This window comes from Salvelinus alpinus, chromosome 36 (genome assembly GCF_045679555.1).
Source record: "Salvelinus alpinus chromosome 36, SLU_Salpinus.1, whole genome shotgun sequence".
NCBI classification, from domain to species: domain Eukaryota; kingdom Metazoa; phylum Chordata; class Actinopteri; order Salmoniformes; family Salmonidae; genus Salvelinus; species Salvelinus alpinus.
In genome coordinates this window covers 1,979,503-2,003,604 of record NC_092121.1, presented here as the reverse complement: position 1 = coordinate 2,003,604, position 24,102 = coordinate 1,979,503, and the positions used below count along the sequence as shown (strand labels likewise).

Below are 24,102 nucleotides of genomic sequence, written 5' to 3'. Positions count from 1 at the left end.
CTTAATTTAACCCAATCCCTCTGAATCAGAGGACCCTCCTCCTCAGTGAATTTCATTTTTTTTTTTAATTGGTAAAACAATTCAAAAGCATTTTTTTTATATAAAACTATACTGAATATACTCATTACACCAAATAATTGATTATAACACACTGTGTAGCAATGGAGGTCTACAATAGCCTCAGCAGCACTCTGTAGGGTAGCACCATGGTGTAGCCGGAGGACAGCTAGCTTCCGTTCTCCTCTGGGTAACGGTAGCTAACTCTGTTCCGTACAGATGTTGCGTACCGTGGCATTCAAACAAGGCTGCGATGAAAACGAATAGGACTGTAGAGACTGTGTTGGCATCAAAATCCGGGGTGTAAACTACCCTTCAATTCCAGCGTTGATTAATATTAATCAACGCTTAATCAATGGTAATAGACCAATAGTATGCGATAAAAGTTTTTAAAAAACGCTGTACAATACATTGTGACATATCGTGAAGTATCGTACGGCACGCATTATGCAACACATTGTGTGCCGTACAGAGTCTTTCCACCAGGGGTAGCGAGAGGGACAGGGAAAGGGGCATACCTAGTCAATTGTACAACTGAATGCATTCATTTTTCGCGTCATCTCTGCACGCCATCATGATTCTTAAAAGCCGCGAGACAGCCGCAGTTTACTTGTGAAGATAACTGTAGCGCCGCCCTAAAAACCCTAAAAAACCCGCCGCCCTAAAAATAGTGATACATTATATAAACTCTTTATAGTGTTTTATTAACATTTTTGAGAAATCGGTTGAAAAAAGCAGTTTCCCCATACGACATCTCTTCCCCTTTCACTCAGTAGCCTTCTCTTCCCCACCACAATTTTTTTTAAAGGCCAGGTGGAGCTCCATTGCATTCTTCAATCATGCAGAGACGGGCAGCATGAAGGTCTGAAGGTTGATTGAAGGTTGATTTTGCTGGAAAGCGGAGAAATTGTGCTTTACAATGGTATTCATATTACAGTTGACCTGGAAGTATACATTTTTTGGGGCACTAAAACTGTCAAGTACGGAAGTTTGTTAGTTTTCGTTACATTGACTTACAATACAAAACCTAGGAGGCTCATGGTCCTCACCCCCTTCCATAGACTTACACAGTAATTATGACAACTTCCGGAGGATGTCCTCCAACCTGTCAGAGCTCTTGCAGCATGATATGACATGTTGTCCACCCAATCAAAGGATCAGAGAATGAATTTAGTACTGAAAGCATAAGCTGCAGCTAGCTAGCACTGCAGTGGATAAAATGCGGTGAGTAGTTGACTTGAAGAGAGAGAAAGACCATAGCTGAACAGTTTTGAACAAATTAATTTATTCCAAAATGAAGGAGAAGCAAGAGAGAAATAGAGAGAGATAGTCATTGTTTTTTCAGTTTCACTTACTTAGCTAGCAGATGCAGCTAGCTAGTTTAGCCCACTCAAACACCCTGCTCAAAACATAGGGTTGCTAGCTATGACTATTCAACACAACATTCCAACACTTCCAATTCAAGGTAAGCTTTTGGTTTTACAAATGCATTGCCACCGGGGCAAGTTCTAAAATGCTTACTAACTGGTACACTGTAACGTTACTGCATGATTGTAGGGTTACGAAGGCGTTAGCTAGTTCTATTAGTTATTACGTTACTTTAGCTAATATGGTGACAATGATGTAGGCTGTGTGTAGCGATTATAACTCATTTTCGACCAAATTAGCAGTTACTGCCTTTTTGCTTGGTACTGTAGGGCAGACTAAGCCCACAAACATAGGATGTTTAAGGCTGACCCACTTCTCTTCTGCCAGAGGTTTTATTCAGGTCTTCATACAAACAAGCTGTCAGTGAACGCATTTAAAGACAAAAACAACTAGCAGCACTAACTATCTGAGATAAAGTAACAACGCATTGGCAAACCAGCTGCCTCAATAGTAATACAAGTAATATACAAAATGTATATAAAATACAAATAAACTACATGCAAAAAATGATTTTGTACCTGCATTATCTGAGCCTTGTGTCATAGTTTGCACGAAGAATAAGTTCAACAGCTTAACTAAAATGTAAATTGAGTGATAAATGGATTGTTCAAATAGACTTGTTGCTGTAGGTATTCTGCAGCTCATTAATGGTCAAATAGCCGCTACAACTGGGTTCCACTGTCATTGAGGAGGATCTGCCTAGAGCAGCCTCTACAGGCCAGGCATTGTAACTGCCGCTAGGCGCCATGGCAGAGTTAGACTCAGGATTCTGAAGGGGGAGTTGAGGGAGACTCAGGGGATGGTGAGGGCCTGGAGGGATCCCAGCAGGCAGGGAGACTGGTAGGACAAGAGGAGGGGGTGAATGATGGTCAACTGGAGCCACATCCCTTTCCTTCTTCCCCTTTCCTTCCTCCTCCACCTGGTCCTTCCCCTCTACGCTCTCCATGCCGAACCCAGAGTCTGGGCTCTGGGGCTCGCTCTGCAGCCGACCGAGAAGTTCCAAGAGCTCATAGGAGGAGGATGTGGTGGTGGCGTAGAGAGAGCTGTGGTCCTCCTGGTAGGTGAAGTAGACGGGACAAGACTCGATGCGGAGGCCGCTGGGGTAGAAGTAGCCGGTGTTGGAGAAGCAGGAGGACTGGCCACTGCTGTTCCAGCCATCAGAGGGGGTGTTGGGGTCAGAGTGTAGGAGGAAGGCCGCGGTGGTGGAGCTGGTGGAGTCGGTGACGTCCCAGACTTCTGTTCCAGACACCTCCACAGGGGAGATGTCCTCGCCGGGCTGGGCGGTGATGAAGCACTCTGGAGCAAACATGGGGCTCAGCCATTTCTGCATGGGGAGGGCCAGAGACACACGTCAGTATACGGAGCACTGTACAGTGTCACAGTTATTGGTGAAATTTAAAGTTTTGCTGATACTTAGGCAAAATGACAAAGGATAAATATTTTGCTGCATCTACACTGGCAAGTATCAAGTTTTAAAAGTTGCTGCAAGATCAGTCTGTGAGTGCATACGTGAGTTTATTGGTGTGTTGATGTGTGCGTGTGGTAGAGTCTATGTCTGCATCTAACTGTTAATGCAAGGAGTTCAAACCAACAGAGAAACCACATCAAGGGGCCTATGCTCATGACTAATGTTTTCTTAAGGTTTTTACTGTGGCTGGGCACTTTCCTTTTACTGGCAACTAAAGAGACTGTTCCCAACTGTAAACATCAAATGTAAGTAAGTAGTAAGTAAAGTTAGATAAGGACATAAATATGGACATTTGCACTCAACCAGGTTCAAGAATATTATATTAGGCTGTCCACTAGGTTTTCATATCAAGAAAACATTCACGCTAGTGAATAAAGCCACATACACAGAATTTTATTGGTTCAACAGGTTTCAAGTTTAGCAGGAAGTTGGAGTATTTTCCAGGTACCTGAAAGTTTCCACCATGGACAGAGTTAAGTGGCTGGAAGTACTTGGCGGGGTCAGGCACATACTGGTGTTTCCTGTAGAGCACCAAAACAACATGGATTTTAGTAAACCATCTTGGGTCTGTCCCAGAATTAACTTGACACTACATACCCAAACAGACCTGACATACCCAAAAAGGTCCTGACAGCTAATTCTGCTTCATATTGGATTATGCAACCAATGATAAAAATCAAGCCCCCGTCATCAACATGGCACAAGACCAAATTAACTCACTGAGCCAAAGGTTGTGGGTCTCACTCCTGATCTGACCCAACAATACGCATATAAATACACCTTTACGCATTACTCACCTATTGTTAATATGTGTTTTGTAGAAGACTAGCAACATGACAACGATGAGAGTGAAAAACGAACCACTCAACACCAGCCACAAAGTCAGGTCCGGGGACTCCGCTGGAACACAGAACGTAAGCACGGTTGGAATATATGTCTCAGAAATGCATCTGGATGCATTTAACAGGGATCGTTAACACAATTTTGTAGACCAGCAAATAAGTTTTATTCCTGTATGGGCCGCATGAACTTCACTATGCACCGACTGTCAGTTTCTCTGGATAGGATAGAGTCTTCTGCATGACCGAAGATATAGTAGATGTAATGTTTAAGTTTGTGGCATGGCATGGCATCAAACGTACCAAAGGTTGGTGAGACCTCGCCCTCTGATGTCCAGGAGGCAGTGGGGCTCCACTCACTCCAGTGGCTAGAGGGGGGATGGGTCGGCTTGACTCTCACTCTGATGTGATGAATCCCACTCTCCTCCACACCCAGCTCCATCCACGTTTCCTGCTTTGGTCTGGTCAAATTCTTGGCCTCCTGACAGAGACAGACAGGTAGACAAAAATAAGCATAATCACTGCAAAGCTACAAGACTGTCTCAAACTATTCAGGCTGAAATCCTGATTTGAGATGAGTGTGTGTAACTCAAATCGTACTACACCGGCTCTGACGCTCGTCGGATGTGGCAGGGCTTGCAAACCATTACAGACTACAAAGGGAAGCACGGCCGAGAGCTGCTCAGTGACACGAGCCTACCAGGCGAGCTAAACTACTTCTATGCTTGCTTCGAGGCAAATAACACTGAAACATGCATGAGAGCACCAGCTGTTCCGGAAGAATGTGTGATCACGCTCTCCGCAGCCGATGTGAGTAAGACCTTTAAACGGGTCAACATTCACAAGGCCGCAGGGCCAGACGGATTACCAGGACGTGTACTGCGAGCATGCGCTGACAAACTGGCAAGTGTCTTCACTGACATTTTCAACCTCTCCCTGTCCGAGTCTGTAATACCAACATGTTTTAAGTAGACCACCATAGTGCCTGTGCCCAAGAACACTGAGGTAACCCCGACCTCCCGGGTGGCGCAGTGGTCTAGGGCACTGCATCGCAGTGCTAGCTGCGCCACCAGAGTCTCTGGGTTCGCGCCCAGGCTGGGCTGGGTTCGCGCCCAGGCTCTGTCGCAGCCGGCCGCAACCGGGAGGTCCGTGGGGCAACACACAATTGGCATAGCGTCGTCCGGGTTAGCATAGCGTCGCCTATAGAGAGAGGGTCATAGACGTGGTCGTGTGCTGCCAGGACAACAACCTCTCCCTCAACGTGATCAAGACAAAGGAGATGATTGTGGACTACAGGAAAAAGAGGACCGAGCACGCCCCCATTCTCATCGACGGGGCAGCAGTGGAGCAGGTTGAGAGCTTCAAGTTCCTTGGTGTCCACATCACCAACAAACTAACATGGTCCAAGCACACCAAGACAGTCGTGAAGAGGGCATGACAAAAGCTATTCACCCTCAGGAGACTGAAAAGATTTGGCATGGGTCCTCAGATCCTCAAAAGGTTCTACCGCTGCACCATCGAGAGCATCCAGACTGGTTGCATCACTCCCTGGTATGGCAACTGCTCGGCCTCCGACCGCAAGGCACAACAGAGGGTAGTGCGAACAGCCCAGTACATCACTGGGGCCAAGCTTCCTGCCATCCAGGACCTCTATATCAGGCTGTGTCAGAGGAAGGCCCTAAAAATTGTCAAAGACTCCAGCCCCCCTAGTCATAGACTGTTCTCTCTGCTACTGCACAGCAAGCAGTACCGGAGTGCCAAGTCTAGGTCCAAGAGGCTTCTAAACAGCTTCTACCCCCAAGCCATAAGACTCCTGAACATCTAGTCAAATGGCTACCCAGACTATTTGCACCCTCCCCCCTCTTTACACCACTGCTAGTCTCTGTTGTCATCAATGCATAGTCAGTTTAATAACTCTACCTACATGTACATACTACCTCATTTAACCGGTGCCCCCGCACATTGACTCTGTATCGGTGCCCCCCTGTATATAGTCTCGCTGTTGTTATTTTACTGCTGCTCTTTAATTACTTGTTACTTTTATCTCTTATTCTTATCCGTATTTTTTTTTAACTGCATTGTTGGTAAGTAAGCATTTCACTGTAAGGTCTATACCTGTTGAATTCGGCGCATGTGACTTAATAACATTTGATTTGATTTTGATCATGCTTTGATGTCTATGGAAGTGAAGAATCAGTCAAAAATCACAGCTAAATCCTCAGGCACCGGTATTATGCATGACTACCCACTAATCAGATTCACCATAACTCATTCAGCAGGAATACTGCATGTTCAGCCAACACCACACGTTCACACCCACCCACACAATGGTTTGTCTCACTCACCCCCCATAGCTGGTCTTCCCTCTTCACCTTCACCTGGAACTCATATGCAAAGATCTTCCTAGACAGCGGACTACCAGCACTCCAGGTGACATTAATCCCATTGATGATGACCGGACTACCAGGAGGATGCATCTTAACTGTGAGGAAACAGAGGGAGATGTCACAGTCATCTAATACCGTGAAGTGGAAATATAGAGGAGGCGGTTTGGTGAACTAAGATCAGGTGATCAGTAACCTTGTCTGAGACCTGAAGACTTAATAATATTGTCATTTAGCAGATGCTTTCCAAAGCAACGTTTACATTGATAGTGGCACATACATTCGGTATTGAATATGGCACATGCAAGAATCAAACTCTCAAATGAACCAGTGAAGAAGAACAGCTATTTAGTGAGAGGCTACTCTCGCAGGTACACTAGACGAAAGAGAGCACTGAAAAGGTGGACACTCACTGTGCTCGATAGGTGTGTATTTTATGAGGTTTACCGCCTCAGACCCGTCACACTCCACCTTAATGCTGGGGAGGTTCTCGTTTGAACTGAAATACTGTAGAGAAACACAGTCAGAAAACAGATTGCATGTTTAATAAAGTAAGAACTCTTTGCAACATTCATGGAGAATAATTCTAAGGATTCTAACTTTAATTCTCATTTTCACGTAGTTAAAAAATTATAAAAAATTCACATGATATATTTAGTTCACTTTTGAAAAATACAATAGGAATCGATATATATATAGAAAACAATGAAAATGATATGTAAAATAGCATATATGTACAATAACATATATATGGAGAATAACATACTGTATATAATTCTGATTCTGATATCAGGAAAAACTTACATGGCCCTTGAAGACAAAACTGCAGCCTCCTAAAGAATGACCTTCCAAGGGTTTGAGATCGCAACTACTCTGGCTATACAAAACAAAATAAATCAAATATAATATTACACAAGGATGCATTTATACCTCAAAACACAATGCAGTCATTTTCTGTAGTGCAGTAATAATAAAGACAGATTCCTTACAAAAAATTGTTTTCATAGTCTTCTCTTGTACCGCGGAGCTGGCATGCCACGTCTGGATCTATTCCCGAGCTGTTCCACACACAGGTGATGTTGTTGATGTAGTCATTCACACAAAACAGTCCTTGGAGGGAAAGACAGCAAAGGCAAACCAAAAAGAGTATTACTGTATAGTAACACTTATCATTTTAAAATCCACAAACTCACCAACCTCACAAATCTGATTTACATTTCTTTTGGGGGGGGGGGGGGGGGGAGAAATTCAATCAATAAAACGTGTTTCTCCACAAGGTGCAAGTACTGTTTGTTTTTCACAGATCTCATCTGAATGAGTAGGCTGAGAGTAACATGACGTCACTAGTTACCTTGGATGTTGTGAGTGAAGCCTGGTGGGACAGAGAGCAGGAACAGCAGGTGAAGCATGGACCACATCATTACCACCCCTGTCTAACTGGAAAACAAAAGATGACATAGATGAAGAAACTGTCACTTACAGAGCCTCGGCCATTACCGCCACTGTTTAAATGTAAAACAAAGATGATGAAAACTTAAGATGAAGAAGCTGTTATAACAAAGCACTGGAACAGTAAAAATCCTGAGTAACAGTTGCATAGAACAGCAGCAGACACGACACTGATAAGGGACATCCTCAATTGATTATATACGACATGAAAATCTTTCCGTCACAAGCCCAATACCATTATTACCCACTGTCATCACCTTTGACTGCAGTACATGAAGAGTTTTGGTAGGCACTTAAAGGCAGCAGCAGAAACTCCTCTAGAATCGATATCTATACAGAATACACATTCATCCAGAGACTGCTGAATACTGCATGACTTAATGTTGAACTCTCAATGAGAAGACCCTTTGTACCCTTGTCTCCCCTTAATAGGCAGATGTTCAAGTTCGTTTGCACCAATAGACAGCTAAAAAACTAGACAGTCTAAACACTATCCTCTTGAGTGCTTGTTGGACAAATTCACCAGGTTGGCCTAGATGTAAAATATATATATATATATATACAGTATGATGAATTGTCACATACGACGGATAGGTGTCATGAAATGTGTTGTTTTACAGAGTCAGCCATAGTAATACTAAGCAAATTAGGGTTAAGTGTCTTGCACAATGGCACGTCAACAGATTTTGCACCTTGTTGGCTCGGGTATTCTAACCAGCGACCTACGTTGTGGCTCAACACTCTAACCGCTAGGCTACCTGCCGTCCTAAGGATTCGTTTTAAATGACTACATTCGGTGATGCGGCAGACACCTGATGATAACAAGAACAATACAGGGATAGATACTCAATGATAACTTGGCTTTTTTTTAAATTTTAAATATAACATTTAAATCTAAGTTGAATCTTACAGAAAGTAAGTGCTAATGCACATGTAAACAAATAGGTATTCAACCTCTTCAGACTTACCCTCTCAGTCAGGGTCGACGTGTCAGCACAGTCCTCATTCTGTTCTCCTACTTTCTTTGCTCTGTTTTGACTATTTGACTTGTGCAGATGCTCTCTCCTCTCTGTCTCCTTAGCCTCAGGTAGGTCTCTGTCTGTCTGTCTCTCCCTTTGTGACTGTCTCTCTCTCTGCCTCTAGCGCTCTCTCACTCTGACTTTCTGTCTCTATCATTCTCTCCTGCTCCTTAACGCTATCGCTCTCTTTCTCTCTCTCTCTCCTTCCCTCTCGATTGAAGTGCCCAATAACATTTCACGGTGACACACGTAACCACAACCTCTCGCTAAGGCTGACATTTGCCTGTGTCTTGCAGGAAGCCACACAAAACACTGAAGATTTAAAAAAAAGTTGAATTACCATTCTCTACAACAGTGTTTATCAACCTTGGTCCTGGGGACCCAAAGGGTTGCCCATTTTAGTTTTTGCCCTAGCAGTCACACACCTGATTTAAATGAAAAGGTGTGATGATGAGTTGATGAGTTAAATTAAGTGCAATAGTGCTTGGTCCAAAACAAAGATGTGGTAGCCCTTCCTAGGACCAGGATTGAGAAACACTTCTCTACAAGACATACTCCACAAGCAAAGCCATTAGGCCCCTGAGCCCCTGTATGTGTTAAGGTATAAATAGTGAATACACCGCATCCTGTTTCAGTCGAGCACCAGTAAAGTAGGCTAGAACAGTGACGCACGTTTATACTGACATTGCGTTGGACAGGCAGTTGCAGCGCATTCTGTGTGGTGCATACGTTGGATTGCATTTATCGAACGTATGCCTCAAACTGTATGCGTAGACAGCTTGACAGAAATGGTAGCAGAAGGTGAATGTTGAACTTTTGTTGCACACACAACCAGATGATGGTGTGTACCATTTTGCGCAATGACACTGTCGGTGTGATCAAGGTGTAAGGTGAATACACTACATTTAGACGTGTTAAAATAAATAATGGTTTTCCAATATACTGTATAACACTCATGAAAGCAAGTCAGGTCATAATTTTTTTTCAATCAAGTAGTAAATGGATAATGGAGTCAAAAGATCCTTGTGAAAGTCAATAAAATGCAGAAGTAGAATGGCAATAGAAAGATGAACTGAGTTAGTATGACAAAGCAAAGGTCATCGGACATCTCATTGTGTAGCCATAGAAAGACAGGCCTTTTCCTCATAGAAGGAGTATTGGTTGGTCTACTCTATGGTGTCATGCAGGAGGTCATGGCAGGCACCTGACAGTGTCAGATCTCCAGCACGATACCCATTTCCTCCATTCTTGGATTTCTTTCACATACTTACACATTATGCGACTTACAAAACAACATAAGCAATAGGTAGGTAGCTATTTTATGTCACACGGTTACATGAAATGCTTTGTATCAATCAATGTACTGGGATGAATTTGTATTGACAATGAAAATCATCCCTTCATCATAGAAACCGATGGAAACCTCTACTTGTTACAACATTACAAAATGCATGCTGTAGTAGATGCTTAGCACATTGACATGAGCAGGTCCTGTGAAGTGTATCTGCACATCTTATCTCATGCTTTATCTTTTGGTACAGGAGGGCATTGTGAAACACTCTCTTTATGTGAATGGCGAGGAACAAAGCACTCGATAAACAAAGTGAAGTTCAGGCTTGTGTTGCAACAACTGCCTGTTTGCTCACAGAATGCGAGTGAATACGTTGGTTTGGCCATGATGGCACTTTGACACCATCAGACATATGGGCTCTAGCTGAGTACTTTTCACTCTGCAGCATGGGTTAAGGAGGCTTGCAAAAGAGTGGCGGGGGTGGGGTAGGTGACACACCCGACACTTGTTGAAAGGTCAGAGTCCGCTTTGTGGCGGGAAGTTGGTAGGAGGCCTCAGTGTTATGTGTAGTTTGTGTACAGAAATGGTTTGTCGAGATCAGTGTGGAAGAACTTGACAGGCCTGCACAGAGCCCTGACCTCAACTCCATCGAACACCTTTGGAATGAATTGGAAAGCCGACTGTGAGCCAGGCCTAATCGCCCAACATCAGTGCCCGACCTCACTAATGCTCTTGTGGCTGAATGGAAGCAAGTCCCTGCAGCAATGTTCCAACATCTAGTGGAAAGCCTTCCCTGAAGAGTGGAATCTGTTATAGCAGCAAAGGGGGGACCAACTTCATATTAATGCCCATGAATTTGGAATGAGATGTTCGATGAGCAGGTGTCCACATACTTTTGGTCATGTAGTGTACTTTAAAAAAAAAAGTGGTTTTGAACCAGCAACCTCGCCAGATATTGAATTTAGGTGAATAAAAAACATGAATTATAATTGAATTATAATAGATATACAGTTCATCAAAAGGTCATTTCCCTAATTTGACACCACAGTCAAGAAATATGTAATAGTAACATGACGCACAACCCCCCCCCCCCCCCCCACACACTAAATGTCAGAAGGAGAAAGGGGAACATGATCTGTTGAGATGTATTACTGACAATATCTCAGGATTCCTTCCACTGGGCTCGGTATGACAGTTTATTTACTGCCTGTTGAGTGAGTGAGGTGAGTCAGTATAAAAAAACACCTATTTTATCCTCTAAAGCCCCAGTATGAATAGTGTCTATAGTCTCTAGACTGAACACAACAAATATAGAGATATGGTTGTGAGAAAAAGACAGTTTCGGTGGGGTTTTCGTTGAAACCACGTTAGTGATGCTGCCACTTTGCATTAGTCTGCTACTTGTTCATTGTAAAAAGACATCCGAGACAAAAATCCCCTCCAACCATTGTCATCCTTTGAGCTGTTTCATTTTTTCCTGTTTCGTTCATTCCATCAGTTTCTTATTCTTGTCATTTGAGCAACTTCATTGATAATATGGTCAGGTCAGGTGGATTATAGCTACTTGCATGTACATTTGAGACTTGAGCACAGATTAAGTCAAAATGTACTTCAATATTACTTCAAAATGTACTTGAAGAATACTACAAAGCCGCTACTACCAACTTTCCAACCTAAAACAAAACATTGGTTGATGTGGTAACCACCTAATTGTGGTTTATGTAATATTCTTTTGTTGGTAAAATAGAATTTCCATTTTACAGTTTTATCTGAATATTGATAGCTGCAGGTTTAACCGACAATCACATTCAGTGGGTTTCAGTAGTATGAGTAGATTTTTTGATGACAGCTATGAATCCCCTCAGAAGTAAGTGAGTTCTACAATACACAGAACATCAGGTAACTAAGGTGAGCGATGCTGTTCTACTTTTATTGAGGTAAAAGAGAGATCATGAACTTGTGTCTGCCTACAAATGTGTTGGAATGTGTTTAGAGGTCAGGAGATGAGTTGTTTTTGTACTTTTGAGAGTTTGTGACAATGTTTGTGTGTGTATGCTTGTGCATGTGTGTGAATGTGACACTGAACGTACCAGAAAAGGTTTGTAAAGGCTTGCATGTAGATATATATGTGTAAAAAGAGATGTGAATAATGTGGAGGGTGCATGGGCGCTGCGGTGAAGGTGTGAAATGGCCACTGCACCATGGCCTCATTTAGACCCTTGTTCTCCATTGCCTTTAGCACCTTGTTCAACTTCTGGTTCACAATGTTTCTTTCTGTCCATTTCACTATGGAAGAACAAATAAAATGAGGAAGAATGAAAACGGGGTTTGAGTATAAGTGGATGTGGCAAGGATAGAGCTAGTTGTCATATCATTGGTAGTATTAATCAAACAAGTGGTGTCTATTATTCGCTTATTAGCTTATTATCTAGCTTATTATCAAAGCATATTATGAATCATGTAGCACTATTTGATTCATAGTACTACTAGGAGTGGTAGTAGTAGTGGTAGTAATAGTTGTTGATATAGCAATAAGTGACATTTGCAGCAGATCACCCACCAATGTCATCAGTCCTGCGGCCGTACCAACGCTGGGCGTCTGTAGGAGGGGCGGGCAAGTGGTGACCGATGTAGGAGTCTTTTATCAGGGACTTCCACACCAGAGGAGCTCCTGGGAAGAATAGAATAGAAACATGGATAGGAAAAGAAAAGAAAGGAACATGAGAATTAGACAGAGGAACAGTAATCATTGACTGTATATGTCACTGCCTGTGCTGATAATTCACTTTGTTATCATACTGAATCAGGGATGCCCAACAATGACCTGGTGCAACACTGACCTGGAAAGATGTTGGTGCGTAGACAGTGTCCCAGGCTGTGGTAGGAGCAATGGGGAGGGACGAAGGCTGACCGTTTGTCAGTATAGTGAGGCAGCACGAGAGGAGGAACCTCCGGGCATGCTAAAACGCTCACCTCCAACACACACACACTCACAGACACACACAGTTGCAAAAACATAATTGAGAGCTCTGTAGTGTGCATAGGTTATGGTGGAATACCAAGTTTTGGGATATAAACTGAATTATACCATCCCTCTCCAACGCTACTGACCTGCGGCTTGTCTCCAACTGTTGTCTCCGGCTGGCCAGTGGAGGTCATTGCCTTGACTAACAAACAAGAGGCGATGAGGATTCTAGGTCATGTAAGCAGAGAACATAACTAAAGAATGCACTGCCTGACCACAAGTATTCTTGTTGTTGGTACAGTCCTGCAGGTTTCCCATGTCAACATTCACTTCCCAGTGTTCCATCAAAAGATGCAGCATTATAAACTCCTTCATAATAAATCTAATGATGCACAAACATTTGGGCAACCATGAGCTATAACAAATCAACATATGCTAATGCTTAGAGATAATACACTTTTCTCGATTTTTAGTAACTGTTTGACATAGTATTGGCTTTCAATGGGACTATTAGGCACTGAAAAGGTTCGTGTGAACCCAACAGAGAATTATACTGTGTTGCCCTCCCGCGAATAAGATTACTTTTGCACAGTTGACAAGTGCGTCTACTTTCAAAATCGCTAATTTACAGAACACTGGGACGCTGAAGGTCTAGGCTTATTTATTATTTTACACACGTGTCCGCATTAGCGTTCAAAGTAAATATTATTTTAAAAATATAATCTTACCCTCATTAGGACATAGCCTAAACCAAAACTCAAGCTGAACCAAACAGGAAAAATGTGACAACCTTATTTTCCTGACATGAATTCGTGCTGGGTCAGTTGGGCTACATCGTTGGCACGTTTAATTATCACATTTCAGGTGCATTGCATAGAATGTCCGTAAGTGAGAAATTACATTTTGTATTATTTTGTGGGAAAAGTACAGCCTAAATATACTTACATCTGTGCTTCGATTCAGAGCCTCGGTCGCTGTGTAGTTTTGTGAGTTTACCTCGATACATTAGATTTTTCAGAACCCTGCGCACCGTCCGAATAGGCGTGAAGAGTAACACGTTAGCTGGATAATGATGTCGTATTTATCCTAGAAGGTAGTTGCGTGAAGGAGTCTCTGATACAGTGTAGTGCGCATTACCTGAGATTTGAACTCCATACTCGGAGCTAAAGGTCATTCAGTTATCCAATATAACACCACCACAGGAAAATAAAGTTTATACCTTAATCCCTCATAAAAGGTCAAATAAAACCTACCCTGTACATTTACCACACAGACAATAACAAATTCAACTATCAGCAAAGAAACTAAAAGGAGAAAGGACACCGTTTAGTATTTTCCATTCAATTAACTTTATTTCACAATTCTTACATTATAATGTGTTTATTACTTTTAATACCACACACAAATATCAACTTGCTAAAACAATAGAAAAGAACACAAGATCCATATGGACCTACATATTTATATTATGTACATACACTCAAGTCTTTGGAGGTAAACCTCTTCAGCTCTCTATGCAGCACACTCTCAGCTCTGACATCCATCTTATTAAAGGGGCATCCCAATAAAAATCTACAATTAAATTCAACGTGACCAGACACTCAGAAAAATAAGGCTCACTTAACTTACGGGGGTCATTTATTTAAGTACAGATTCAGTTACAAAATGACGTATCAGACACTGCAATTTGAAATTACTTGTTATTAGACCTTATGACTATTTGATAAGACTAAACATAAGGCAAAGTAGCTTCCTGATTTATAGATCACAAATCCAAATGGAATCTTATTAAATTATAAGAAAGTGTTTTAGGCATGTTTTAGAAGTGAAATAGGCAACAACAAAAATTGTGGACAAATATGATTATTTTGTTTGGTTTTAAAATGTCTCTCATGTAGGATACATGACACTTTTCTCATGTAAAGAAGAACATATCAAATAGTAGATTGATCATTGGATTGGTCCTCTAAGTGCTGCTTGCTGTTCAGTACCCAGGTGTTGTATCAGGCTTCTCAGGCAGATGTTCAGCTGAGCTTTATGTGGGGGCAAACTTCTTGGCCTGCGCCCTCACCCTCTTCTCATAGTCCATTCTGTTCTGACTAAAAGAGGCAACAAAGGGGGATTAGTCCATTATGAAATTGAGTATCACCCAAAAAAGGCTATTATTTTCGGTTTAACAAAGAGAGATTGTGTATGTTTGCAAGTGTCTTAAAGCACACTAAGAGCCCCTTTACCTGTATCAATTATACAGTAGAACATTCAAAAATATTATAAAGTATCTCTCAACTGAAACTCACCAGTAAATTGTGTAGGCTTCTGCTTGTGCTGGGTCTTGGATGTTGGGTTCATTGAGAAGCTCTTGGATACCCAACAGGATCTGTGAACACAAAACAGATTAAGTCAGCTTTTAGAATGGATTGAAATACAAAACAATGCAGATCAGAAGACAATCACTCGACCAGAGAGTACCATGCTTTGATCCACATAAAAAAAATACAGTAATTTGATACCCGTTGAGTCAATGTCGTGCATTCCTCCAAACCGGTGAAAGCACTGATGCCTCTCCCATTCTTTATGTGTGTGTATATGTGTGTGTGTATATGTGTGTGTGTGTGTGCCTGTTTGATGGTGATGGCTGGCCTCCAGTCCTTCTCCTCCTCCAGGATGGAAAGACACACCGTGCCAGATGGGTAGACATTGGGGTGGAAAATGGGTGGCTCAAACTTGCCTGAGAGGATATAGAATAGATGATTAAAAAGCATTTCTGTTGACTTCCTTATCATCGATATCAAAAATGACTAGGAACAAAACACTGCACATCAGGGTTGTTAAAATGTTGAAATTGGGATCGTTAAAGTTAAGAAAAAAATCCTTAACCGTTTTGTTTTTCACAAAATTAAAATCAAAGTACAGTATTCACAAAACGACCAATTATAGGTCCTGATCGTCCTCATATAGAGGATTAAAGAAATATTATAGAAATACCTAATGCAACAATGCTGTAACAATTTGCGCTACTTTATTAACCGGAGCTGTAATCAATGACTGTATATACAGTATGAAAGTAGCAGCTCAAGCAAGCAGAGGCGAGGGGCCATGTGGTGTGAGTGAGTGAGTGAGTGACGAGGGGAACAGGAAGGGGAGAGAGATAGCAACCAAGTCGACTCGCGCTGGTAAACTAACTTAGTGCTAGTTATTTATCATCTCATCTAACGTTAGCTTGGCTAATTGAGACTACATAACTGTGCTTTCCCCTCTTCAACGTAAGAAGCAGCCTACCTGTTGGCTCTTGGTGCTGTAGCCTGTCCTTCTCACTTTACCTAAGTTCTGTCATTATAATTCCATCTCAATTGATTAGCCTAAATGTCTCCTAATAACTTAGCTCTATTACTATAGGCTAATGCCGGTTTGATGACTTGTGAATGGTCGATAAGAACAAGCTGCAGGTTTACTCACATTTTGGCGGCGAGGAAGGATAGTCATCTTTGAACAGCATTCGGAGTTTGTATTGGCCTCCCTCCCACAGCGTCTAGAGAATTGAAGAACATAGTTATTACATCCATTAATTGTTCCAGCTCACGAGGGAGTGTCTACACACTATAAAGAAAATACTTTTAAATGAGAACTGGTGGCGGCATATTTCTGCTTTACCAAATGAGGAGAGTTACAAACTTCACACACCAGTCAGAGTTATACTTAAACTACATCTTTAATAATAAGAGCTTTGCAATAGCATTTTTGACTTTCAATGATGCGCTATCTCTAATGAACCATTGAAAGTGACCACAGAAAAATACAAAGATCTTTTATAGCCAAGATACACCCCTCTCAACCTACCACATATCTTAGGAACAGTTCACAAAGGTTAAGATTTGTATGAAAGATATCTATAAAACATAGCAGACAGTTACTGCTGTGTCAACAGTTTTCATTGTAAAGACCAGTGTCTGGCCCTCCTACTCCAAACTAGAACCGTCGTCTCTCCCTGGTACGGTATAGAAGAGAACCATTTGCTCATGTTCTCTGGAATGCTCTTTAGGTTTTATCACCCAAAGACATCGTAAATCTCATCTGTCAGTGTTATCTCATAGAGGACCATCCTCAGTAGAACCCACACAACAGTTAACAGAATATTATATTCTGTCGAATAAAACAACCATTATAATGCAATACAAGCATTATAACAATCTTGCCATTTTCCACGACAGAACACATCAGTTTGCATCTGTACTTGTGTTGGCCATTTTTTTAATGTACTATAAGAAACACTATGATATCTGTTTACTCATTCTGACAGACTGGTAGTGGTTGTTGGGTCTTGTTAGAATAAAAACTACAAAAAGTAAAAGTTGACATACCCCCTTCTTCCCTGGAATGGCACATTCCCAGTTCATGAGGTTCATAGTGCCATCAGGATTTTTGGTAGGCACAGCGACAAAACCCTGAGAGAGAGGGAGGGAATAAGGTTTGAGGAACAAGCTTGCCTTCTGCAAATCATCAGAACAAGTTTATTTTCATTGTTTGTATGGTAGCTCCTCACAAATGGGTGGTCTTTCCTCCATGCTTTGCGCTCCTGTGACAGTCTGCTAAGAGCGATACCAGACATGTCTACTCATTAACACAGTCCTGTGGGAAGACATAAAAACACTCAATTAACATGGCTAGATAGCAAAAACACTAGAGAAAAAGGATGTGTAGCTAACTAACATTTTTATTAGAAATGTCCATGATATACTATAGTTGGATTAAGAGTTGGGGAGTAAATGATAACCCTCCCTCTCTCTGTTACATGTAAAATTATTACAAAAAACCCTCACTGTAATCAGCTACATTACCAGCCAAAAAGATTGTAATCAGATTACAGATACTTTGAAAAACTAGATGGATTACTTTGAAATTCAGAAAGGATCCTTTGTCTTCTTCTAATGCCTCTTAAGGCGTAATCCAAAAGAAACAAAGTAATCAGATTACATTACTGAGTCTGGGTAATCCAAAAGTTACATTACTGATTACAATTTGGGACAGGAAACTAGTGCTCTGCCCAGCAGGTAGCCTAGTGGTTAAGAGCCTTGGAACAGTAACCAAAAGGTCGCTGGTTCTAATCCCTGAGCCGACTAGGTGAAAAATATTTTGATGTGCTGCCCTTGAGCAAAGCACTGAACACCAATTGCTTGTGTAAATCGCTCTGGATAAGAGCGTCTGAAAATGACAAATCTAATTGTAAAATGTTGACTTGCCATATTACTCATGAAAAATTCTTATGACATGAAGTTAACTTTAAAGCTAATTAACCTCTTCACTAGCTAGCTATAAAGATTTCCCCTCATTAATTTCAGATAGCAATGATGTGGATGGTGCATTGGTCATATACCACACACCCCCGAGGTGCCTTATTGCTATTATAAACTGGTTACCAACGTAATTAGAACCTAAATAGTCATTTGTCATACCTATGGTATACAGTCTGATATATCACGTCTTTCAGCCAATCAACATTCAGGGCTTGAACCACCCAGTTTATACAATGGCATTGTTGAATACTCGTTTCCGATTGGCTTGAATGGTATTCTAGAGCGTGCAATATATACCTAAATTGCATGGTATAATTAAATGGCTATTTGAGCTACTTTTGAAAGCAAAAGTCGAATTGAAAACATTATTGGCATTGTTGAAATCGATTTCCATATTAGCAAGCTAGGACTTAAGGTTAGGTTAGCTAAACTATAAATCTATGATTACCAAGGCAACTACTGTAGCTATGTAGTAGACTTGCTATCTACTTCAGTGGTGTTGAACACAATTCTACCTGTGAATGAACACATTTATAGCAGCTAATGTGTTAATTTATAGCCATGGTATAAAAGGGTTTCAACTAAGTGCTCTAGTTATGCGTTTTCTGGAAAATAATGCAACTCCGTGGGAGGCTACTTCCACTCCGCAACACACATTCCACGTTGTTTATTATTTTCCATAGTACACATAACGTTAGCCCCTAGTGATTACCCCTTACATATGGCTCGGGTTATTGATATTGCCAGTAGCTAGCTGGCTAGCTACCCAGCTAGCAGTCTAATTAGCAACAAATCATCAAACTAGCCAACCAACATACATACATCCACCCACCTGTAAGCCCAGTTAGCTAATATATTAAAGTTCGTTTACAGGTCATTGGTTACTAGTAGTTGCTTACCTTATAATTCAATTGATACTGGCTAGATGGCGTTCGCTTGTTGGTGTTTGTCAACGCTAACGTTAGCTAGCTAAAAACAATGAGCTGGGTCGTCTATTTTTTTTTACTATCAAAACTAGCTAAAGCTGCTTAGTAATGACGATATTTTCGTGCTAATAATTCGATCAAGTTAGCTCTCCTGACATAAATCACCTGATTGAGCGATTTCCTTATCTGTTACCGCATATGTGAATACCTGAACGATAGCATTCAGCTAGTTAGCTCGCTAAAGTCAAGAAAGAGGACCTAAATTTGTTTATCTCGACATAACCTACAGGCACTTCGCAGGGCACCTTTCATCGTCTTTCTTTTCGGCCATCTTTAGTGTGGCGTCGTGTTGGCTTCATCTGGTGTTCGACAATTTTTTTGAGATATTTTATATATCGAAGCTTTTTATCAATTAAAGATCACTTTGAGTCAAAATGCAAGCCGAGATCTACACCGCAGATTAAAAAAAATTATAATAATTACTTAAACGTAAGCCAATGCAACGTTAACCAATTAAAAACAGTTATGTAGCAATGAGTATTTGTGCAGTAGGCTATATGCCTAATACATTATCACTGCGTATTGGCTACGCTTGAATTGCCCTGCCAATGTTGTTCTTATCAGACCATTTAAAAATTAGATATTTTTTTAAAGTAGGTATATGATCACACTGGTAATTGATCATTTGTTGTATTACATGTGAGGCACTAAGTGCCTAAGTGAGCATAACAATTGGCTTTTTTCCTGGACTGATGGCCTGCAAGGAGGGAGCAACGTCTGCTGCGAAAAGGCGACATTCTTCCAGCTGATGGCGAAACACAAGTCACATTATTTTTGCCTCATTCACCAATTAATGTTGTTACTGCGATGACCAGAGAAAGTGAAATAAGACCCACTGGTTGATGCTTATTTATAAAACCCTCTTAGGCCTCACTCCCTCCTGTCTGAGATATCTCCTGCAGCCTTCATCCTCCACATACAACACCCGTTCTGCCAGTCACATTCTGTTAAAGATCTCCAAAGCACACACATCCCTGGGGCACTTATCTTTTCAGTCCGCTGCAGCTAGCGACTAGAAAGAGCTGCAACAAAGATCTCAATCTCTTCATTCAAAGACTCAATCATGGACACTCTTACTGACAGGTGTAGCTGCTTTGCGTGATGTGTTGTTGTCTCTACCTTCTTGCCCTTTGTGCTGTTGTCTGTGCCCAATAATGTTTGTACCCTGTTTTGTGCTGCTACCATGTGCTGCTGCCATGTTGTGTTGCTACCATGCTATTTTGTTGTCTTAGGTCTCTCTTTATGTAGTGTTATGTTGTCTCTCTTGTCGTGACGTGTGTTTTGTCCTATATTTTCTATTTAATTTATTTGTATATTTAATCCCAGCCCCCGCCTCTGCAGGAGGCCTTTTGAAAGGCCGCCATTGTAAATAAGAACTTGTTCTTAACTGATTTGCCTAGTTAAATAAAAAATAATGTTCATTGCTTTTAATTCTTGGCCCAATCAAGTGTCTTCTTATTGTGACCTTTAGTAGTGGTTTCTTTGCAGCGATTTGACCATGAAGGCCTGATTCACGCAGTCTCCTCTGAACAGTTGATGTTGAGATGTGTCTGTTACTTGAACACTGTGAAGCATTTCTTTGGGCTGCAATTTCTGAGGCCGGTAACTCTAATGAACTTATCCTCTATGGCAGAGGTAACTCTGGGTCTTTCTTTCTTGTGGTGGCCCTCATGAGAGCCAGTTTCATCATGGCGCTTGATGGTTTTTGCAACTGCACTTTAAGAAACTTGACTGACCTTCATGTCTTAAAGTAATGATGGACTGTCGTTTCTCTTTGCTTATTTGAGCTGTTCTTGCCATAATGTGGACTTGTTTTTTTACCAAATAGGGCTATCTTCTGTATAACACCCCTACCTTGTCACAACACAACTGATTGGCTCAAACGCATTAAGGAAAATAATTTGACAAAATAACCTTTAATAAGGCACACCTGTTAATTGAAATGCATTCCAGGTGACTACCTCATGAAGCTGGTTGACAGAATGCCAAGAGTGTGCAAAGCTGTCATCAAGGCAAAGGGTGGCTACTAAATATATTTTGATTTGTTTAACACTTTTTTGGTTACTACAAGATTCCATATGTGTTATTTCATAGTTTTAATGTCTTCACTATTATTCTACAATGTAGAAAATAAAGGGCAGAATGTAGACAATTAGAATGGCAAAATATACTCCAAGTAGTAACTCTTCCGGAAGACCAGTCAATCTGTGGCTTGTGTAGCTTTAACCATGGATGGCTCAGAACCAAAGGCGGGTGAGAACAGTCGATTATATGAAAACTGATCTTTTCCTGGTGATTACCAGAGAGACGCCGGATAACAGGAACAGTTCTCTCCAAAACACAGAAGATTAGCTTTCCATTGAGAGCGTTGGCTTCCAGCAGTGAATCGAGCAAAACAGTGTCCAGGCCCAACTGCTTAACAACCCCTCGGTCCAGAAAATCCTCGTTGCCGCCCGGCCTCAAGCAGGGGTCTGGGAGATGATGGGCAGGCGATTTGGCTCAACAGGTTATCCCCCACTACTGCTGAGCCCTCTTTTACTGGACACAGGGTAAAAGTGGAGACCAGGTGACCAACCTGGCCACAATACAGACAGCTCCTAGTACTGATACGCTGCTGCCTCTCCTCTGGAGATAGACGGGTCTGTCCGAGCTGCATGGGTTCACTATTGGGATCTGCCTGGTGATGTGATGCAGTCGGAGAAATTGAGCAAGGCACAGAAGCAGACGTCATGGGACATGCAACCCTACCTCCCCTCTCCCTCCGACGCTAACGGAGACGGTTGTCAATGCGTTTAGTTTGTCAAGTCCATCAGGCTCCTCTCTGGACACCAACTCGTCCTTGAGGGTCTCAGTAAGTGTGTTCCGGAATGTTCCCTGAAGGGCCTCGTCATTCCAAGGCTCTGCAAACCCCAAAATTCCCATCATAGCGCTCAGGAGTTGGAACAAAAGGCTCCCTGGGAGGAGAAGAGGAACTAAAGACAGGTTGTAAATTCTGGAAAGAGGTTCAGACCTTTAGGTCAGACAGGCTCTGTGAAAACTCCTTGATGTTCTCCAGCAGGGTTTTCAGGGCTTGGTCATGTTGATCAAGAAGAGTGCCTTGCCCCACAAGAATTCGGTGAAGAGTAGTAGAGTCTGCTGGGTTCATTTCTCGGCCAGGTCGTACTGTTACGCGGAGCGAAAACAGGGGAACCCAAGAGCGGACTCAGTTGCGGAAGCAGGGATGAATGAACCAAAATGTTTATTGTACAAAGAGAGATGTGGAGTGCAGAACCGGGGTAGCTCAGATGAGTTACAGAAAAACCAGAAGTGTAGAGTGCGGTTGGATTTGACTGAGTTGAACAAGGGTAAACAGGTCCTGAGGGGAATCCAAGGCAGTGGTGGTGAGTGAAGTCCAGAGCAAGGTGATTGGATGGTGAGACGTAGTACAGGAGCCAGAGACAGAGCGGTAATGAGCAGATATTACGATCTGGCAGAGTGGAAGTGGCAGGAATTAGTTTATGTAGAGGTCTTGATTTATGGGACGATTTGCAGCTGGTTGGGATCTGCTCTGACTCCAGCACACCTGTCTCCAACCACACCAAGAGAGAGAGAGAGAGAGAGAGAGAGAGAGAGAGAGAGAGAGAGAGAGAGAGAGAGAGAGAGAGAGAGAGAGAGAGAGAGAGAGAGAGAGAGAGAGAGAGAGAGAGAGAGAGAGAGAGAGAGAGAGAGAGAGAGAGAGAGAGAGAGAGAGAGAGAGAGAGAGAGAGAGAGAGAGAGAGAGAGAGAGAGAGAGAGAGAGAGAGAGAGAGAGAGAGAGAGAGAGAGAGAGAGAGAGAGAGAGAGAGAGAGAGAGAGAGAGAGAGAGAGAGAGAGAGAGAGAGAGAGAGAGAGAGAGAGAGAGAGAGAGAGAGAGAGAGAGAGAGAGAGAGAGAGAGAGAGAGAGAGAGAGAGAGAGAGAGAGAGAGAGAGAGAGAGAGAGAGAGAGAGAGAGAGAGAGAGAGAGAGAGAGAGAGAGAGAGAGAGAGAGAGAGAGAGAGAGAGAGAGAGAGAGAGAGAGAGAGAGAGAGAGAGAGAGAGAGAGAGAGAGAGAGAGAGAGAGAGAGAGAGAGAGAGAGAGAGAGAGAGAGAGAGAGAGAGAAAAAACAGGGGGAGAATTGCAGGTTTAGATGCCACCGGATGAACACCAGAGGGCGTAGTGGGAGCAGATGTGACAGTAACATGCTGATTGGTAGGCTGTTTGAACCATTGCTCTGCTATTCTTGGGTAGTGGAATGACCTTTACTCCCTCTGTGTCTGAGGGCACACATCGTTTTCTAGACTTAAATTGAAGATGTGGGAAACAGGAGTCACAATGTATTCCACTACCATCCTCAGCAATTTACCATCCACGTTGTCGGTAACAGGTGGTTTTGTCTTTATTTATAGATAGCAAAAAAAATGTAACCTCTTCCACACCCACTTTGTGGAACTCAAAACTATAGTGCTTGTATTTCATTATTTGGGCCATTATGCATGAACATTTGCTGTTTGCATGTCATACCTAAGTTTGCTAATCTTGTCAACAAAGTGGTTAAATTAAATTAAAGTGGTTGGAAATATCAAAGGGTTTTGTTATGAACAAGCCATCTGCCTCAATGAAGGATGGAGCCGAGTTTTATTTTTTGCCTAGAATTTAATTTGAAGTACTCCAGAGCTTTTTACTATAATTCTTTACATCATTTATCTTTCTTCCATAGTATAGTTCTCTTCTTTTTGTTTAGTTTAGTTAAGTGATTTCTCAATTTACTGTATGTTTGCCAGTCTGCTGCCTTGTCAGATTTATTTTCTATTCCCTTTGCCTCATCCCTCTCAGCCATACAGTTTTTCAATGTATCATCTATTTATGGGGATTTGGCAGTTCTAACAGTCAGTTTCTTGATGGGTGCATGCCTATCAGTAACTGGAAG

At 42.0% G+C, this 24,102-nt stretch overlaps 2 protein-coding genes across 5 annotated transcripts; both read right to left on the bottom strand.

Moving 5' to 3' along the window:
* Positions 1 to 1,320: 1,320 nt before the first annotated feature.
* LOC139565188 (interleukin-2 receptor subunit beta-like) lies at positions 1,321 to 13,982 on the bottom strand. 4 transcript variants are annotated; one of them, XM_071385336.1, is made up of 13 exons: positions 13,846 to 13,982; positions 12,776 to 13,102; positions 12,496 to 12,606; positions 12,178 to 12,221; positions 7,528 to 7,613; positions 7,166 to 7,286; positions 6,981 to 7,053; positions 6,590 to 6,683; positions 6,138 to 6,274; positions 4,096 to 4,273; positions 3,751 to 3,853; positions 3,402 to 3,474; positions 1,321 to 2,809 (listed from the first exon to the last, which is right to left on the bottom strand). In XM_071385336.1, exons 5-13 carry the CDS (start codon positions 7,595 to 7,597, stop codon positions 2,093 to 2,095), a joined length of 1,566 nt encoding a protein of 521 aa, XP_071241437.1. In that variant the 5' UTR covers positions 7,598 to 7,613; positions 12,178 to 12,221; positions 12,496 to 12,606; positions 12,776 to 13,102; positions 13,846 to 13,982; the 3' UTR covers positions 1,321 to 2,092. The 4 variants fall into 4 exon arrangements, with proteins under 4 accessions (XP_071241437.1, XP_071241438.1, XP_071241440.1 ...); XM_071385337.1 differs by lacking the exon at positions 12,178 to 12,221; XM_071385339.1 differs by lacking the exons at positions 12,178 to 12,221; positions 12,496 to 12,606; positions 12,776 to 13,102; positions 13,846 to 13,982 and adding an exon at positions 8,594 to 9,355 and having other exon boundaries at positions 7,528 to 7,609.
* A 243-nt stretch (positions 13,983 to 14,225) lies between these two features.
* Positions 14,226 to 19,736, bottom strand: LOC139564812 (SUMO-conjugating enzyme UBC9-like). Its single transcript, XM_071384656.1, has 7 exons — positions 19,091 to 19,736; positions 17,441 to 17,526; positions 17,259 to 17,342; positions 16,357 to 16,429; positions 15,519 to 15,628; positions 15,198 to 15,277; positions 14,226 to 14,999 (listed from the first exon to the last, which is right to left on the bottom strand). The coding sequence occupies exons 2-7, from the start codon at positions 17,504 to 17,506 to the stop codon at positions 14,936 to 14,938; spliced, it is 477 nt and encodes a 158-aa protein (XP_071240757.1). The 5' UTR covers positions 17,507 to 17,526; positions 19,091 to 19,736; the 3' UTR covers positions 14,226 to 14,935.
* Between the last annotated feature and the right edge of the window lie 4,366 nt (positions 19,737 to 24,102).

What these genes read in the sequence shown, in the direction of transcription:
- LOC139565188 (XM_071385336.1), bottom strand. Translation starts at nt 7,597, where the DNA reads ATGATGTGGTCCATGCTTCACCTGCTGTTCCTGCTCTCTGTCCCACCA. An exon ending in GTTTTGTCTTCAAGGGCCAT is followed by an intron (nt 6,684 to 6,980) that starts GTAAGTTTTTCC and finishes GTTTCTCTACAG; the next exon opens with TATTTCAGTTCAAACGAGAA. An exon ending in CGAGGTCTCACCAACCTTTG is followed by an intron (nt 3,854 to 4,095) that starts GTACGTTTGATG and finishes TCTGTGTTCCAG; the next exon opens with CGGAGTCCCCGGACCTGACT.
- LOC139564812 (XM_071384656.1), bottom strand. Translation starts at nt 17,506, where the DNA reads ATGTCTGGTATCGCTCTTAGCAGACTGTCACAGGAGCGCAAAGCATGG. An exon ending in TCCTTCCTCGCCGCCAAAAT is followed by an intron (nt 15,629 to 16,356) that starts GTGAGTAAACCT and finishes ATATCCTCTCAG; the next exon opens with GCAAGTTTGAGCCACCCATT. An exon ending in GAAGCCTACACAATTTACTG is followed by an intron (nt 15,000 to 15,197) that starts GTGAGTTTCAGT and finishes TGCCTCTTTTAG; the next exon opens with TCAGAACAGAATGGACTATG.